Source organism: Carassius auratus, linkage group LG28B (assembly GCF_003368295.1).
Source record: "Carassius auratus strain Wakin linkage group LG28B, ASM336829v1, whole genome shotgun sequence".
NCBI classification, from domain to species: Eukaryota; Metazoa; Chordata; class Actinopteri; order Cypriniformes; family Cyprinidae; genus Carassius; species Carassius auratus.
The window spans coordinates 2,511,037-2,529,176 of record NC_039293.1 but is presented as its reverse complement, the minus strand read 5'-3'; the positions used below and the strand labels follow the sequence as shown (position 1 = coordinate 2,529,176).

At 34.6% G+C, this 18,140-nt stretch overlaps 2 protein-coding genes across 4 annotated transcripts in view; both read left to right on the top strand.

Annotated features, from left to right (window-relative positions):
* Positions 1-3,962, top strand: part of LOC113067716 (tetraspanin-1-like) — a 6,959-nt gene extending 2,997 nt beyond the window's left edge. For both annotated transcript variants that reach the window (XM_026240139.1, XM_026240140.1), the window contains exons 3-8: positions 627-842; positions 1,243-1,317; positions 1,411-1,518; positions 1,805-1,930; positions 2,057-2,149; positions 3,257-3,962. In XM_026240139.1, the coding sequence (XP_026095924.1) occupies positions 627-842; positions 1,243-1,317; positions 1,411-1,518; positions 1,805-1,930; positions 2,057-2,149; positions 3,257-3,316 (678 nt within the window). In that variant the 3' untranslated portion in view covers positions 3,317-3,962. The remainder of the gene's footprint in view (positions 1-626; positions 843-1,242; positions 1,318-1,410; positions 1,519-1,804; positions 1,931-2,056; positions 2,150-3,256) is intronic.
* A 1,843-nt stretch (positions 3,963-5,805) lies between these two features.
* Positions 5,806-17,976, top strand: zgc:158403 (tetratricopeptide repeat protein 39A). Of its 2 annotated transcripts, XM_026240133.1 has the most exons (18): positions 5,806-6,049; positions 7,809-7,913; positions 9,247-9,378; positions 11,396-11,454; positions 11,641-11,708; positions 12,656-12,720; positions 12,864-12,963; positions 13,052-13,117; positions 13,216-13,324; positions 13,601-13,668; positions 13,932-13,991; positions 14,171-14,332; positions 15,415-15,506; positions 15,683-15,803; positions 15,922-16,033; positions 16,795-16,909; positions 16,999-17,115; positions 17,237-17,976. In XM_026240133.1, the coding sequence occupies exons 1-18, from the start codon at positions 6,015-6,017 to the stop codon at positions 17,346-17,348; spliced, it is 1,698 nt and encodes a 565-aa protein (XP_026095918.1). In that variant the 5' UTR covers positions 5,806-6,014; the 3' UTR covers positions 17,349-17,976. The 2 variants fall into 2 exon arrangements, with proteins under 2 accessions (XP_026095918.1, XP_026095919.1); XM_026240134.1 differs by lacking the exon at positions 17,237-17,976 and having other exon boundaries at positions 16,795-16,898; positions 16,999-17,090.
* Positions 17,977-18,140: the final 164 nt, after the last annotated feature.

Genomic DNA, 18,140 nt, shown 5'->3' with positions numbered 1-18,140 from the left:
AATAATCATTTATTTCTTAGCTACTGTTCAGCAAAGTAATTGATGCCCACGAGAGTGTTATGTGTTTTTACTTCTAATATTCCAACCGCCAACCAGTTTTTGACGGACATGATAACATGCATAAGAAGTGAACTTGATTTTTGGTTATTACAAGACGTGCTTATTTTACTGAATGAAGCTGTCGCAAATTCAACTTTTGAAAATCAAATTCATTTTTTTTTTCCAGGAAAAGAGTGGATTTTTTAATACATTTTTCGTCTCTTATAACAAGTCTTTTATTCAAATCCATGAAAATGCAGATCCTGTTGTTATACTGAAAAATCCCCTTTTTACAACAGCTGTTCCATTATTACGCCTTAGCAGATATTGACTCATATACTGAAGTGCGATGAAAAGGTCGCTTTTTCTTTAGATCCACGTAAGAGATCAAAACAAACAAGCAAATCATCTCATTTCCATTAGCTGGGATGAATGCAAATCATATTGCTGCAAACATAGAAACACTCCTCTGCTACAGCTCTGCTTTCTCAACAGTGACATTGTATTGGTTCAGCTACATTTAGGGTGTTCATATGAGGATCAGTACATATGCTTAAATCGAATCTATTTGTGTTTTTATGGTGCAGGTGGCAGGAGCAGCTATTCTGGGAGTGGGGATCTGGGTGAAGGTGGACAGTGGGTCGGTCCTGAGCTTTCTGCAGAAAATACAAGGAGCCCCAGGTGAGCTGGGGAAGGTGTTGAACGTGGGATACCTCCTCATCGCAGTGGGTGCTGTGCTGCTCGTCCTGGGCTTCCTGGGCTGCTGTGGAGCGATCAAAGAAAGCAGGTGTATGCTGCTGCTGGTAGGTCAAAGCACTGTCAAACCACACACCATGAGTTTCCCACAATGTGTACACTCTAATAAATAAAACATCTCAGTGGGCATATTTGGCTCTATGACTCCATAGAACCTTTCCACTCCATAAAAGGTTATTTAGAATATTCAAATTTTTGAATTTTCAAAAATTTTAAATTTTCTTTACATTCCGAAAAAGGTTCCTTTAAAAACTAGTGTTCCCTGAAAAGTTATTTGAGGAAAATCAAGAATGGTTCAATTTGAAATGGTGAAGAATGGCGTTATATACACACACACAAATTACATAATTTATATATTAAATTGTATGTACTGGCCATATACAGTGGTGGACTTCTGTTTGTTCATTGATGCACTCGTTGAATCTGTCTGTCAATGCCTCTCCTCAGTTCTTCATCATTATTCTGATTGTGTTCATTGTTGAAGTCGCTGGAGCGATCGTGCTGCTGGCCTTTAAGCCTCAGGTAAGTCTGGACACCATATGTAAGCATACTGTACTCCTTTGTGTGTAAAGAACTCAAGGAAATACTGCAAACCTCCTCATTTGTATATTTCAGGCTGAAAACCTGATAAAACAGATGGAAAGCGAAGTTGTGAAAAGCCTCAAATACGATTACTGGAAAAATGCGGACATCACTGGACTGTGGAACACGACCATGTCCACGGTTTGGGACACTTCAGTTGATAAACAAGGATATAAAAGTTGTTATTATTATTAGGCTACCATTGTTGTTGGTAGTAGTAGTTGTATTATTATTATTATTATTATTATTATTATTATTATTTTAAAAACAGAATATTTCTTAAATTTATACAGAATCCCCCAAATTATTTGAACAAGTCAAATAAGGATTTATATGTTTACGTCCATTGTCAGAAATATAATTGCAAGTATATTTGGCTGAATTAAGCTAATGTGGAAACCCTTGATTTCTCCTTTCTCTGTTTTAGCTGAAGTGCTGTGGATTCAACAACTATACAGATTTCACAAATTCTGAATTTAAGAACAAGACCAAGAGTTACCCAGCTCAGTGCTGTAATAAAGCTCTGTGCGATGACAAAACAGCTTTAGGTTTGGTGGGTTTATCTCTTAGCATGTTTATTTTTTGAATCAATTGTAGTTTTAAGTGCTTTTTGATTTTTCTATCACATAGGCTAGCATATAATTTTCATCATCTTTTGCCTGTTTGCCTGTTTGCGCAGAATATACAAGGTTGTTTCCCAGCCCTGAAGAAGCTGGTAGATGATAATTCAGTTATCATCATAGCTGTAGCACTGGGGATCGCTGCTCTTGAGGTAACGGACACACTTTCTTTCCGTCAGTCATTGTGTTCACTCTTTAAATGCCAGTTGTTCACACTTTGTACGGTGTGTTTGATGAGATACTGAAAATGTGCTGAAAGGTACGCTACATTTTTGTTACTTTCAGTCATCACACTGGAAATTAAAATGCTTTTTTTTTTTTTCTGATGTCTTTAAATGAATCATTCATTTGCTTAAAATTTACTCTCACTCAGCTCATAAAAGATAAGTTTGTTTCTTCATCAGAACAGATTTGGAGAATTATATCATTTTATATATATAGCATTATATCACTTGCTCATCAATCGATCTTCTGCAGTGAATGGGTGCCGTCAGAATGAGAGTCCAAACAGCTGATAAAAACATCACAATAATCCACACCACTCCAGTCCATCAGTTAATGTCTTGAGAAGAAAAAATCTGTCTGTTTGTAAAAAATAATTCCATCATTAAGATATTTTTAAAAGTCCTCTATCCATTGCTTTCGCCAGTGAAAGTCTTCTCATCTGATTCAGGAGAGAAATATGCACAGATCAAGCACCGTTTACGAGCATATTTGGATGTCAAAGGACAACAGGGGATGGACTTCTTTTCTAAATGAAGGAAGCTTTATTATGAATTATGGACGGATATTTTGTCCAGAATCGGTGGTTTAAATTAAAATGTCTTAATGATGCATTTATTTCTTACAAAAAAACAACTTTTCACTTCACGACTGGAGTGGTGTGGATTATTGTGATGTTTTTATCAGCTGTTTTGACTCTCATTCTGACGGCACCCATTCACTGCAGAGGATCCTTTGGTAAGCAAGTGATGAATGCTAAATTTCTCAAAATCTGTTCCAGTGAAGAAACAAACTCATCTACATCTTGGATGGACTAAGCTAAATTGTCAGCCAATTCTACTCCTTTTAAGGAAATAAACGGTGTAAATTTTGATTGCCTGCTGTCTTAGATGGTTAGAGAATTTATTTCACTTAGGAGAATAAATACAAACTAAATCTATGTATATACAGAAATAAAAAGCCTTTTATGACATTTGTGTAGCACTATGACACTAATGCTTTTCCAAATGTGCTTTTCTCTCTTTTCTCATTCTCAGCTTGTAGCGATGATTGTCTCCATGATCCTGTATAATAGAATAGGATCAAAACAGGCTTGATGTCTCACCTTTAGCTTGAACATCTCTTTGAGGATGAGGTGGATCATCTGTGATCATATCACTGTGACTTTTTCAAACATTTCGACCTGTGTCAAACTATATGACACCACAAATCCCTCTGGGCATGAAAAAAAAGAAAAACAAGTAAATTCAGACTGTTAAGCCTAAACTTTTGACTGCAAACATGAGTTTTGAGAAGTCCCATTATGTTAAAATGAGCTGTTTTAATGCTAAATGTAGGCCTTTCTGATTGTTTTTTGTTACTTTTTTTACTTTGCCTATGCAAGACGTGTCCTCATCTAAAAACGCAATGCTTTCTTTAACTGCATGACAACCAAGGCATTATTTGATCATTCTGGACACATTAAGGGCTTTTCCTGCTGACGTTATATGTGCAATGACCAAAAATGGCCAAATGTTTTCTACCAAATGTTGCTGATTGTAATTCATTGTAAACTTTTTACCAATCAAAGCCATTTTAAATAATGTGTCAGTTCGTGCGATAAAGCACAATGTTTTATTTTAAAATCTGTTGTTTAAAGTATTTTAGTAAAAACAACAACAACAAAAGATGATTATATCATGTTGCTAAAATGTTAATTGTAAGATGTTTATTTTGACAATAAGTATAAAAGCAAGATTTCAACCTGTTTGTGCTCATTTCTTTAAACTCTACTAATGTAGGCCTGCGTGTAGCGTGATGATCACAAAATAAACCCTGACAGGAGGATCTTCTATCATCATATTTTATGTCCTGAAAAGACATTTGACTATTAATGGGAAGAATTTGATCTCTGAAGAAAACTATCGTTCTTTACTGCCGTGAATCTTTTTGGTGGTGAAACATCTTCACGTCTCATAGAAAATAGTTATTTATTCTGCGTGTTGATATTTTCACTTTGCACTTTTGAAAATATAAATCTATAGAATGAACATGCTTACATGTGTTTTACTTAAACTGCCTGATTTTTATTCCTATTCCTTTTTTTATATATATTCCTATATATATTCCTATATATATATATATATATATATATATATATATATATATATATATATATATATATATATATATATAAATCAGGCAGTTTGAGTTTCAAACATTACTATTTTTAAGTTTGGAAACATTACTATTTTTAATGTTTTTTAATGTTCTTCTGCTCATCAAGCCTGCATTTATTTGATCAAAAATACAGAAAAAAATGTAATATTGTGATATATTATTACAACTTAAAATAACTGTTTTTACATTTATTATACTTTAAATTATCATTTATTTCTGTGATGCAAAGCTGAATTTTTAGGATCATTATCACATGATCCTTTATAAATAATTCTAATATGATGATTCATTATCAAAGTTGGAAACAGTTCAGCTGCTTAATATTTTTTCAGAACATGTGATACTTTTTTAGGATACTTTGATGAATAAAAAGTAAAAAAAAAGAAAAAAAAAAGAAGAAGCTATGCAAAATATAAATATTTTGTAATAACAATATACACTACTGGTCAGTAATTTGGGGTCAGTATTTTTTTTTCTTCTTTTTAAATAAAATCAATACTTTTATTCAGCAAGGATGTGTTAAATTGGTAAAATGTGATCGTAAAGAAAATATGTTGTTATAATATATATTATTAGACATTTTTCTTTTTAACTTTTTAATTTGTTGTTCATCAAATATATTAGACAGCAGAACATAATGAATCAGAATATTAGAATGATTTCTAAAGGATCATGTGATAGACTGTATGTTACATGTGACACTGAAGATTATGAGTAATGATGCTGAAAATTCAGCTTTGCATCACAGGAATCAATTTTTTTTAAGTTTATTCAAATAGAAAACTATTATTTTAAGTTGTAATAATATTTCAAAAATAATTATATTTTATATATAATATATTAAATATATTTTTTCTGTATTTTTGATCAAATAAATGCAGGCTTGATGAGCAGAAGAAACTTCTTTCAAAAACATAAAAAATAGTAATGTTTCCAAACTTTTGGTCTGTACTGTATATATATATATATATATATATATATATATATATATGTGTGCGTGTGTGTGTGTGTGTGTGTGTGTGTGTGTGTGTGTGTGTGTGTGTGTGTGTGTGTGTGTATTTGTGAAGTAATTAAAATAATTATTACCATTTAGACAGACAAGAGAATTTAATTGTGAATAAATGCCTCAAGTGCATTAATAAATAGTATATACAATTCAATTTATGCATTTCAAATATTTAGAAATACAAAAAGTCTGTGGGAAAAAAAGAGATTTAAAAAAAAGAATTGGCAATAAAAGAAAGTTTATTATTTAGCCTACATACAAACAAACTTAACTCATTGGTCTTATTAAAAGCGTCTTCACCCCAGCACTAGATGGCGCTACTAACTCCTGTCCCTTCGCTCTGGTCTCCTGCCATCAAACCTGCTGTGAGCTCGAGGAGGAGTCAAGAAGTCTGTGTTCTCTCTCACACACACACACACACACACACACACACACTCGTGATTGAGCCGAACACTACATTCCCTGCCAGCTCGAGTTCTCCAGCAGTCCTCATCCATGCAGCATCATCTTCACGCGCAGTGAGAGTGACTTTCCACAGGAGCGCTGAGAGAAAGCTCTTCACAGGGAGAGCAGGTGTGTGTGTGTGTGAGGCTGGCCACAAGGCCCAGAAGAGGTCAACCAAATACACCATGTCCACTGGGAAAAATGCACCTGCTACAACAAAGTGAGTGGATGATGGCTTGTTTAATGTTTCTTTTAGAAGAGTTGCATCTGTGCTGTGCTTTTTCAGGTGTCAGCATATCTGAACACTTTCATACTTTTGTGGTTCTGTGCGTCTTTAAATGGCTGATTCAGTGAGTCTGTGTTTAGTCTTGGCAGTTATTTTTTTCTCCTCCTGTCAAATGTTTACATCTCTTCCTTCCTTGTTTTGCAATAGAGTCTGGTTCGCAGTGAGAGAATGAAATGCTGTCCCTGAGTATAAGGCTTTTTAGAAAGCTTCACTGTTGGCAAATTTGCTCTTAATGTTGTTAAAGTAAAATCATTCACAGTGCATTGTGACATATTCATGTTCTTATCCAAAGGTGCTTGCTGTCCATGCCCAGTCTGTGTACTCTGAGCAAACAGCAAACACCTTGACTAGTGACATATTCTGCATTGCATTTGTGTCTGTACATGTCATTGCAGCCTGAGAGAGTCAAAGGTTAGATATACCTTTAAATGACTTGTAAAGTCATGCAATTGTTTTAAACCAGTTGTTTTGCATCTCTAACAGGATGCATGTGTTTTTAGGCAAATGGATGTTGGTTAGTTTGTAAATATCATAAGCAACAGGTGCCAGTATGTCTCACTTTGAGAGCCCATTAATGTATACCTGCTCTTTAAATTAAAAGCAGGATCAGCCAGGTGACATGAATTAGTCTGGCTAAATATATCTTCAGTGGTCATGTGCTGAACCATTCTGCATCAGGTATTGTTCATAATCAATGAACGCACTGCTGACGGCTCTGAATGGTGTCTTAGTGTTTAGTAGTAAACGTTGTTCATTTCACTAAGTGGCTTTGCTTGTGTTTGTGTGGGTTTACTTCACTTGGGGAGTTTTGGAGCAAAGCATTAATAAAATGAAATGAAATATACTTAGATATAATTGCTTAGTTTTGTGTAAATTATTTACTTTGATTTATTTTGTTACTTATTTTGGTTTGATAAAAACATTTTAAACACACAAACACTATGTATGTGTATGTGTTTAAAGTATATAACAAACATTTTAGATGGCTAATTATTTTTTCATTTGAAAAATCTTATTTTAATTTTAAAGTTTGAATAATTGACAGATTTCTCAAGCAGTTTATTTTAAATAATACAATCAACTTGTAAAATGCATAATTATAAAACTAATTATACAATTAATAAATGTTATATCATAAATTAAATAATTTTATCTTAATAATTGATGTATTTATTTGTTATTAATTTACTTTTTTAATATTTTGGTTTATTAAAATTGAATATATATATATATATATATATATATATATATATATATATATATATATATATATATAGATAGATAGATAGATAGATAGATAGATAGATAGATAGATATAGATATACTGTGTATAGGCTAAATGTATGTAAGTGTATATATTGGATTAATAATTTTAAAGCTGTATTTTAAAATCATTTGTTACTTTTCTCTTTTATATATATATATATATATATATATTCTTGTGTGCAGTTTGTATTATGTTCTTATACTATGGGATATCGATTGTATTGATTTGCCATCACTCATCTGTGTTACATCATAAATTAATATATTTATCTGCATTTTATTCATCATTGTAAAACTCACTAGATACTGGGAAAACAATGGCCACTAATAATAGTCTAATGGGGTCACCAGAGTTAGCTTATATAAAGAGTGATATAAAGTGTATGACTTCTGCTCATTGTGTGTGTGTGTGTGTGTGTGTGATCAGCTCCAGACAGATGTCCCTACAGGCCAGTCTCGACGAATGCATGGAGGCCTTGGATCTGTTCCTCAACAACCACTTCAATGAGAGTTTGGACAAACTACGGCCACGGTGAGAGGAGTCTTTCTGTCTTCACCAGTTTCTCCTCCCCTCCAGTATCTGTGTGAGTGATCTTAAGCACAGACGAGCTGTTTAGTGAAGGTGTGGTACCTACTGTACCAAGCCCATAATGCTCTGTTTGTCAGTCAGATACCGTACACCACCAAAACTGAGTCTTGTTGCTGCAGTAAAGGTCCTGGCATCCGAAGCACTGTTAGAAATTGTAGATGTCGTCCCGTGATAGCATGCTTTATTTCCACTGCGATAGAGAATTGCATCAGGTGCGCTCCCTTCTCCAGGATGTGAGGTGTTTACCTAAAGATCACACCCTCATGTCTGACAATAGTGCTGCACAGAGAGCCACTTCATTAATATATAGCCGGGAGAGCGAGGAACTTTACTCTGAGGAGGAAACCACGTGCTTAAGGGACTCCAGCACTTAGTCTTGGTTTCAGGCAATACATCTTTATGTTAAAAGTATTTTAAGATTTTTGGGATAGTCTGCATTTTAAATGTGCAGGGTTTTTCTTCTTTTTTTCATTTGGGGTTTAAAACATTTTCTTTAGTTTAATTTTAATGTACAGAGACAGCTATAATTGGCCACTTGTAGGTTAATTTCCCTGAAGAACTATCAAAACTTTGCTCTATTTGTTTGAAAATTCTGCCATAGCGACGACTCAGCCAATGGCGTGCTCTGGGGGGCGGGGATATATGCACGATTGACCAATCACAGACTGGGGGAGAAGACATTTGTTTTATCTATTGATCATTTATAATCTATCTATTACAATTTTACATAAAAAAGTGGCTTATGAAATTTTTTTTAAGTATATTTAATTTTATTTAACTTTTCAAATTTTTTTCTTTGCATCAATATTAATAATTTCACATTTTTTACTAAAATGTTAAGTAAAAACTGTTTATAGGAAAACTTTTTTTTCCCCCTCAAGCGATGAACAGTAAAAACATTGTCAAGTAATTTCACTGCTAATTATAAAAGTCGGGTGAATTCTGAGCCGTTAACTAAAACTTGACAAAAAAAACTACAAGCTGTGGACGCTATACTGTTATCTTTATAGTTTTTATTCTTGGTGTGAATGGGCTTTGCATTGCCCTAACAGAAACATGTGTTAACCACTAAGTCAAAGTGAAATTAATGTCTGTTCTTGCATGAATGTGACAGGAACATAAGCATTCAGTACTGAAAGAGTTAATAATAGCATTCACATTTTTTCATTGAGAAAGTTTAATGCATTAACCTTCGCTATATTTAACTAGTAGCCTGCTGTGTCGGAGTGTGATCTCGTGGTGTGTGTGTAAAAGCATGTGTTGTGTTATATTCCAGGGCTAAGGAGAGCATGTATCACGCTCTGATCTATGCCACAGTGTTAGAGATGCAGGCCATGATGACCTTCCAACAAGACGACATAGTGCATGCTGGGAACACGATGAAGAGGGCTCAGGAGGTGTGCCAGAGGTAGAAAGAGAGCCAAAACACTGCATTCATTTCACTCCTAGAGAGGCCTTTTTCTGTGACCTTTCATTTTTAGGCAAATGGGGTCATTTCCATGTCAGCTGACCCGATTCAGCCACTTTGAAATTTGCTTGTATTTGCATTGAGATGGAACTGTGTGGCTTTAAACGACACACTGCTGGTTACGTCTTTTACTGGCCTTACATAGATGAAATGGAGTTGAAGAGATGCATACATGTGCTACATATAGCATGTGCTTCCCTCAATGCAGCACTAATCCAGATGACTGTATGTGGGTGGATTCACCATAGCAATGGTCACACATGGGCTCATTTTCAGTTTGCTTAAGAAACAGTGAGTCACAAGAGAGATCCTTCTGTGTGATCTGCTCCTAAACCCCTTCAAACATCCTCTTGGGAGAGTGTGTGTATAGGTAGTTTGTAAGGAAGTAATACTTTTATTCAGCGAGGATGTGTTAAATTGATAAAAGGTGATAGTAAAGACTTGTATTGTTAGAAAAATGTTATTCATCAAAGAAAAAACACTGATAATAAATCAGTATATTAGAATGATTTATGAAGGACCATGTGACACTGAAGACTAGAGACAGGATGCTGAAAATTCAGCACTGCTTCACAGAAATAAATTATATTTTAAAGTATATTAAAATAGGAATCCAATATTATTTCACAATGTCACTATTTGCTTTTTTTAATGAATTTTTGATCAAATAAATACAGCCTTGATAAGCATAAGAGTCTCCAATAAGAAAAATTTAAAATCTTACTGACTCCAAACTTTTGAATAAATGTATACCTAAGTGTACAAATTGAAAAACAAATGTCTCAAATTGTATAACTAATATTTAAATATGTAGTTAAAGATATACGTTGGGTGGCATTTTTTAAACTTGATTGATGGAATGAATTGGAAGTAGTTAGGAGATGCTTTTTTATATAATAAATGCAATTTAACAGTTTAAAAGCATTAGAAATTACTTATTAGCATTATTATTATTTATTTTTTTTTGTAGAATGTAAATACATTTTCAATATATTTATCAAAATGTAGGTATTGTTGTTGTAAAAACTTATGCTTTTTAGTTAGTCAAGATACACTACCGATAACAAGTTTGGGGTCTGTAAGATTTATTACTATTATTTTTAAACAGTGACCCACTTTATATTAAGTGGCCTTAACTACTATGTACTTACATTTTAATTAATAATTTAGTACAGTGTACTTATTGTGTAGATACATGTTTTGACATTGTACTTATATTTAAAAAAAAATGACATGTAATTACATCTGTATTTAATTTCTGTAATTACATTTATAATTACACTGTTGACCCATACTTTACACTTTAACCCACCCTTAAACTTACCCATACCTCCAATTCCTCTCCCTAACCTTACCCCTATCCCTCCTCAATAGCAGCAAAAGTGTTTTACAATACAATATGAACACAATAAGTACATTGTACTTATTTTTTTATGTAAGTACAAAGTAGTTAAGGCCACCTAATATAAAGTGGGACCTTAAACAGTATATTGTTACAATTTAAAATAACTTTTTTTCTCTTTTAAAATGTAATTTATTCTTCAGTGCCACATGATCCTTCAGAAATCATTCTAATATGCTGATTTTTTATGATATTTTTACTTCTCATTAAAAACGAATGTGTTGCATAATCATTCTGTGGGAAATGGTGAAACATTTTGTCTTGATGAATAGACGTCTTATAGAATAGAAATATTTAATAACATTATAAATGTCTTTATGGTCACTTTTGATCAATTTAATGTACCCTTGCTGAATAAAGTATTATTTATTTTTAAAATGTAAGTCTCTGTATTTCCGTTTTTATTTTTGAATTAATCATTTTTTCCCCATCCATCTTCCATAAGAAAGTTATTGCGTCTGATCCTAGTCTGGTCAAGTGTGGTTGTAAGTCTGTCAGACATTGTCATTGTGTGCTTGCTCACTCATCTCTTGAGTTCTGGCTGTTCTCTTTCAGGTTCCGTAGGAAGTCTGGTGGTCTTGGGAGCCGAGGAGCAAATGATGATCTTTCAGAAGGTGTGGTTTTTCTAGAAATGTCCATCTTTTACTGCTATTAAAGGAGGAATAGAACTCAAACAAAGCATTCAATTTGAAGAATTTGATGAATTCAAGGCTAAAGCTTGCCAAAATCAGTTAGCAATTTGTATAAGATGTTACATTTAATGACTGTTTTATGATTATACTGTATTTGGTGTTTTACAGAGCAGCTCCATGCTGAAGTGTGTTACGCCGAGTGTTTACTGCACCGAGCCGCTCTCACATTCTTACAGGTTTGACACATTTCAAGACAAATTTAAATTACAATCAGACAATCTCAGATGTTTTGCTTAAACTGTGTGTGCATTTTGGTATCTTTGAAGTCTTGACCTTAACGTGTAGAGCTTGACATCTTTTTTAACCTCAGATCAAAGGGATAGTTCACCCCAAAATGAAAATTTGCGGAATATTATTACTACCACTCGGGCCATTCAAAAAATATAGACGAGTTTGTTTCTTCATCAGAAAAGTTTTTGGACATTTTGCAGTGGATCTGCAGTAAATGGGTGCCGTCACAATGAGTCAAAACAGCTGGTAAAAACATCACAAGTAATCAACACCACTCCAGTCCATCAGTTAATAGTTTGTGAAATTAAAAAGTATGTGTTTGTAAGAAACAGATCCATCATTAAGGTGTTTTTAACTTAAAAAATGATTTCTGCTAAAATATAAGCCCTTTATACATAATATGCTTTCTCCAGTGAAAAAGTCATCTTGTCTGAATCAGCAGAGAAATATGAACAGATCAAGCACTGTTTACAATCAGACAATTCAGAACGGATCTTAACCAATATTTTGTTGGATTTTGATGTGAGAGGAAAACAGGGATTGACTTTTTCAATGGAGGACACATTTTTATGTATTATGGAGTCATATTTTTGCCAAAAGCAAGTTTTTAAACTTAAAATGCCTTAATGATGGGTTTATCATAAATACACAGCTTTTCACTTCACAAACATTAACTGATGGACTGGAGTGGTGTGGATTATTGTAATGTTTTTTATCAGCTGTTTGGACTCTCATTCTGACGGCACCCATTCACTGCTGCATCTTTGATGACCTGAGAATAAAATTGCAGCAAATTTATATTCTGGTTTGAACTATTCCTGAGTACTTTAAACTTGATCCTACTCCAGAGCTCAGATCTGCACATGATTTCTCATTCTCTGTTTGTTGACAGGATGAGAATATGGTTAGTTTTATTAAAGGAGGAATCAAAATACGGAACAGTTACCTCATATACAAGTAAGTCTGTAGCAAGTAAGTGAAGGAAATCTGTGGTTTGACTGTCAGTAAATGAAAATAATTGGTGTCATCAAGACACCTGCACCATTTAATCAGGTGGAAATAACCTATATTTGATTCTTGCCCTTGAATTGGGCATGCAGGGAGCTAAGCGCATTCGTCCAATCAGACACCGCTTTCAAAGGACCGAACCACAAGCATTTAGAGGGCGGAGTCTCTTTTGGGATTGGGGCTTTCAATTTGGTATGTGCATCTGGAATATTGCATCTATATTCCTTAATATTTAAACCCCAGATTGTTCAATGCGTTGCTGTTCTTCACTGTCACACAGACTCTTTCACTGTTTCCTGCCCGGATACTCAAACTGCTAGAGTTTGCTGGCTTTTCTGGAGACAAGGTGTTTTTTTTTTTACCTCAGATTACACTCTTGCATTCTCATTTTTAAAAATAGGTGCTCGTATTCTTTTGTTAATATTTTTTGGTGTGTGTGTGCAGGAATTTGGCATCTCTCAGCTGTACACGGGTGCCACCTCTCATACCCTGCGCTCCATGCTGTGTGCCCTCCTCCTGCTTTGTTTCTACACCTTCCTCTCCTTTATTTTAGGTATTTGTGATACATTATGTATTTGACACCCACATAAAGCAAATATCTTACACCAATATTGCAAGATGCTTATTTAGTTAATTGTGCAAACTTAAGGGATAGTTCACCCCAAAAAATTTTAATTCTGACATAATTGTAATGTTTTTTTTTTTGCATGTATTACAAAAGAATTTTAAAAATCTCACTGACCACAAACTTTTGACCAGTAGTGTATATATTAAAATGATAGAATCCTCAGATATTTTTATGTTAATAATGAAGTGATGTTTTGTGAAGGTACTGGAGAGGGGGAGGTGGAAGAGGCAGAGCGACTATTGAAACCATTTCGACTGCGATACCCACGGGTATGTCTTTTTACTTCATTTGTAAATGAACTTATTTATAATTTCAGAGGCAATTTCACATTTTGATTTAAGATCTAGTACTTTTATGACTCCATACAGTCAAAATCTGATCTGACTTACATGCATGTTGACAAAGTTCCTTTTTTTTCAGGTGCATACAGATGTTTAGAAACCTGAATAGTAAAGAAAACTGTGTTAGCCACGCCATAACATGAGGTCTTTAATGTGTGTTTTTGGAGCTCATGTTCTAATTCTCTCTCCAGGGAGCGATTTTCCTCTTTTTTGCAGGTCGAGCTGAAGAAATAAAGGGCAACATTGATGAGGTGAATTTTTTTTTTAATTCCAATGATTTTAAAGATTTCTGACTGGTTAGAAGACAATGAAACTATGTGTGAAATGGTCATGCAAAATTGAATTAAAGTGTTGTGTTAGAAAATGAGGCTTACATTATAAACGGCTTGTAGATCTTGTTCATTAATGTACTGCACCCCTGCATGTCCAGGCGGTGGCGCTGTTCGAGGACGGCTGTAAGGCCCAGCAGGCCTGGAAACAGTTTCATCACATGTGCTACTGGGAGCTGATGTGGTGCTTCACATTTAAGAAGCACTGGAAGATGGCGTATTTCTACGCAGACCTGCTCAGCCAGGAGAGCCGCTGGTCTAAGGTGACCCGACTGCTCGAAGACAACAGTTTATACACAAATTTGTTCTTCTTGTGTTTCATGATTAAGGCCCAAATGACAATGTGAATCTAGAGTTTCAGTACAAATCTGGAAGTTAATTTAGATTATGTTTTGGTGAAATGATTAAAAGAACAACTTCCTTAGAAATCCTGAAGGCAGTTTAGTTTACTGGATGTCTGTGAGAAACACCCATATTGTGATATGTTTAGATGACAAGACATTTTTGCGTTGCATGTTTGAAACGGCCTCCACCCAGAATGTAAATCAAGTGTGGGATTTTATTGGTGCTGGGAGAAAGTCTGCTTTGTGTTCAATACAAACTAGGAGTTCATTTTCCATGTTTTGCCTTATTTAAAGGTGTTAAAAGACTTTAAAATTGAAGCATGTCATGGATTATTGCCAGCTAAAAAATTATACCATTTATTTGTTCATTTAAAACGATACACATTTTGGACATTTGTACTTCAAGACACAACGAAATGGACTGGAATTATGTCTTCAGCAAAGATTTTATACAGAACCACAGAAAAATAGTTAAGATTTTTATATGGAGGAGCATTTTCATTTTGCTTTGTTTTTTAAAAAAGCTTTGAAAAATTAAAAGAAAGGTTTACATAGATGCCTTTTTACATGTGTGTATAAGCTATTTACTCTCCAATATTACTATATTCACAAGGTCAGAAAACTAGGGATTCAAAATATTCTTAAAAAGCAGGAAAGGCAAAGGCAAAATGACATATTTCATGGTTGATGAAATGTTCTGAGCAGTTGGTTAGCCAGCATTAGCCAATACTTCGTCTCTAATTGCTGAAAGACTTCCACCTCAGAAACATGAAGTGAAACCATACAGGTGTAAAGCCTTGGATTGGGCTGTATTTTTTTATTGACGTTACACTACAGCACAGCTATTTTAACAATGACTGGTGTGCGTAAGTTGTGTAAATTGGCTTTGTGGGTCATTGCCAGGTTTTTGTTTGGATTGGTTGGTTCTTTTGCTGCTTGTGATTACGCACAGTGTATTTCCAGTGTGCAGATGGATTATGATGGTTGTCTCTCTCTCTCAGGCCATGTACGTGTACATGAAGGCAGCTTATCTCAGCATGCTTCCAGACACAGAATCAAGGCCGTTTGGGGATAATGAAGTGGATCTCTTTAGGTAAATACATCAACATGTAATTACACTGCCAAAACTGGAGCGGAAATAATAAACTTCCTTTCATGTGTCTCATGTTCATGTGTTTACTGGATTTATTTTAACATGTGATCAAAACTGACATCAGCTGATGTTTTTTATTCCCGTTCACTTCCTTTCTCTCTTTTTGGGTCTCTCAGACAGGTACCAACATACAGACAGAAGATAGCAGGTAAATCTCCACCCACAGAGAAGTTTGCCATTCGTAAAGCGAGACGGTACAAAGCTAGCAATCCAATCAGACTTCCTGTGCCTGTGCTTGTAAGAATAACGTAACTCATTTGAAACACTTCATTCTAAATGTTTTCTTTTTCTTTACTTTTGTTGTAATGCAGTGGTTATATTTTAAAGTTGGCAACCTTTGTGCTTCATATCTCAGGAGATGATGTACATGTGGAATGGTTTCTCCATGATCAGCAAACAGCCTGAGCTGACGGAGGGCATGATGGAGACGCTGGTAGAAGCAGAGCGCACCCTTCAGGCAGCTCCAGGTAATGCCAGGTGTCCACTCTGTATTAAAGGAACACTCAACTATTTTTGAAAATAGGCTCATTTTCCAACTCCCCTGGTCTGGCAGTAGCACTTTTAGCTTAGCTTAGCATAGATCATTGAATCTGACTAGAACGTTAGCATCTTGCACAAAAATGACAGAAGAGTTTCGATATTTTTCCTATTTAAAACTTGACTCTTGGTTCATAGTCATAGTTCAAAAATATCGAAACTCTTCTGTCATTTTTGAGCGAGATGCTAACGTTCTAGTCAGATAAAATAATCTATGCTAAGCTAAGCTAAAAGTGCTACTTCCAGACCCAGAGATTGTCTGAATGGATTCAAAAATGGTAAAACTCAACTGTTTAACTCTAGGGGAGTTGGAAAATGACCCTGTTTTCAAAAATAGTGGAGTTTTCCTTTAAATAAATATGAAACTACATCAATTGCATTTTAGGGAAATCTGTTATTACAGGTTAACAGATACTATTATAATTACAGTGACTGCTAGAAATCATTATATTTTCACTACTTCCCTTAACTGTTTTTGTTGAAGAATAATTTTTTTTTTACTTTACACTAGATTTATTTTAAGCAGAAGTACCAGAGGAAATATCTTTACCTTTGATTATTGTTTTTTGACAATAGCAGGCCTTACCGAAAACTGCTGTTGTTCAGTTCTATATTGTTTATGTGACCTTCCTGTACAGTAGTATACTGTTTAGTATATATTGTTTGACACATAGTTTTTCTGTTTATGTAGAGAATGAGTACTCTGTGGATGACACGTGTGTGATCCTGCTTCTGAAAGGCCTGTGTCTGAAGAACCAAGGCCAGACGCAGGCGGCAGAGGACTGTTTCAAACAGGTTTACAGCAGGCTAGTGCTTCTGTGTTACTGGATTTGCCTTCACAAATGCTTGTTCTGTCTCAGTATGGTGTTTTTGAGATGCTTTGTGTTGGTAACAGTGAAAAGAAGGTGAAGTTTGATCATTACCTGGTTCCTAACGCTCTGCTGGAGATGAGTCTCCTGTACATCGACACGGGGAGGAAAGAGCAAGCCATCCATCTACTGCAGAAAGCCAAGTGAGTTCAGTCTAGGACAAAACTCTTGTTTGCTGTTGTTATGGCTTTAGTCTGATGTGACACTTTGTTGAAGTTGCAAACTGCATTTTGTCATGACATATCTCCTCATCTCTCCTGTCAGGAAAAACTACAAGGAGTACTCAATGGAGTCTCGTACACAGTTCAGGGTCCACGCGGCCCTCACTAAACTTAAAGCTGACACCAATGACCAAGATGAAATAACAACATTGTGAGGAAAGATGATCCTGAGTCGACCAGAGCAGAGTTGGGAGAACGAAAGACCAAAGACACGGTGTAGTTTTTATGCATTGGTACTGCCCAATGTTAAACCGTTTCATTTTTTGGGGGCGGTATTATGGGAAACACTAAAAACTTCATTTGTACGTTCTCCTCCAGGAGGTTAGGTGCCAAATTGATGTTTATTTTAGATATTTGAAATGTAAACCAGGGTTTAAGCTCCTTCAAATGTACATTTTAGGGAGCATTAGAAATCAAATTAATATTTTTCTGTAAGTCCTGTACAGGTTTAATAAGGGAAATTACTAGAAAACTGACACTGTTTGCATAAATTAATTTAGACAAGCCATTTTACAGTTCGGTGTAATGATGATTAAACATGTTGATTATTGTAAGGCTGAGTATGGGATTTGAATACTTTATTATTGATTATTATACTCCTTTCTTGAATATATCAAGAACGTTTACAATAATCAAATGCTTCAAATAGCATCAGTAATATTCAGCTGTCAAATGCTATGGTTATTTTTTGTTTTTACATTTTATTAGTAGTTAATATTTCATCAATTATTGATGTTAAAATATTTTCGAAATGTATAATTTCTGTATAATTATATTGTAAATTAAGTCATTCAATCAATGCAATTATTAGCAATAAATGCTCTGGGTTACTGTATTAATAAATCCGTTTTCCATGACAAATTGCAACCATCTGCTTTTTCATGCATAAGCTTAATTGTTCTTAAAATGTTTGCTTTTTTTTTTTTTGCTAAATGTAGAACGCTTCA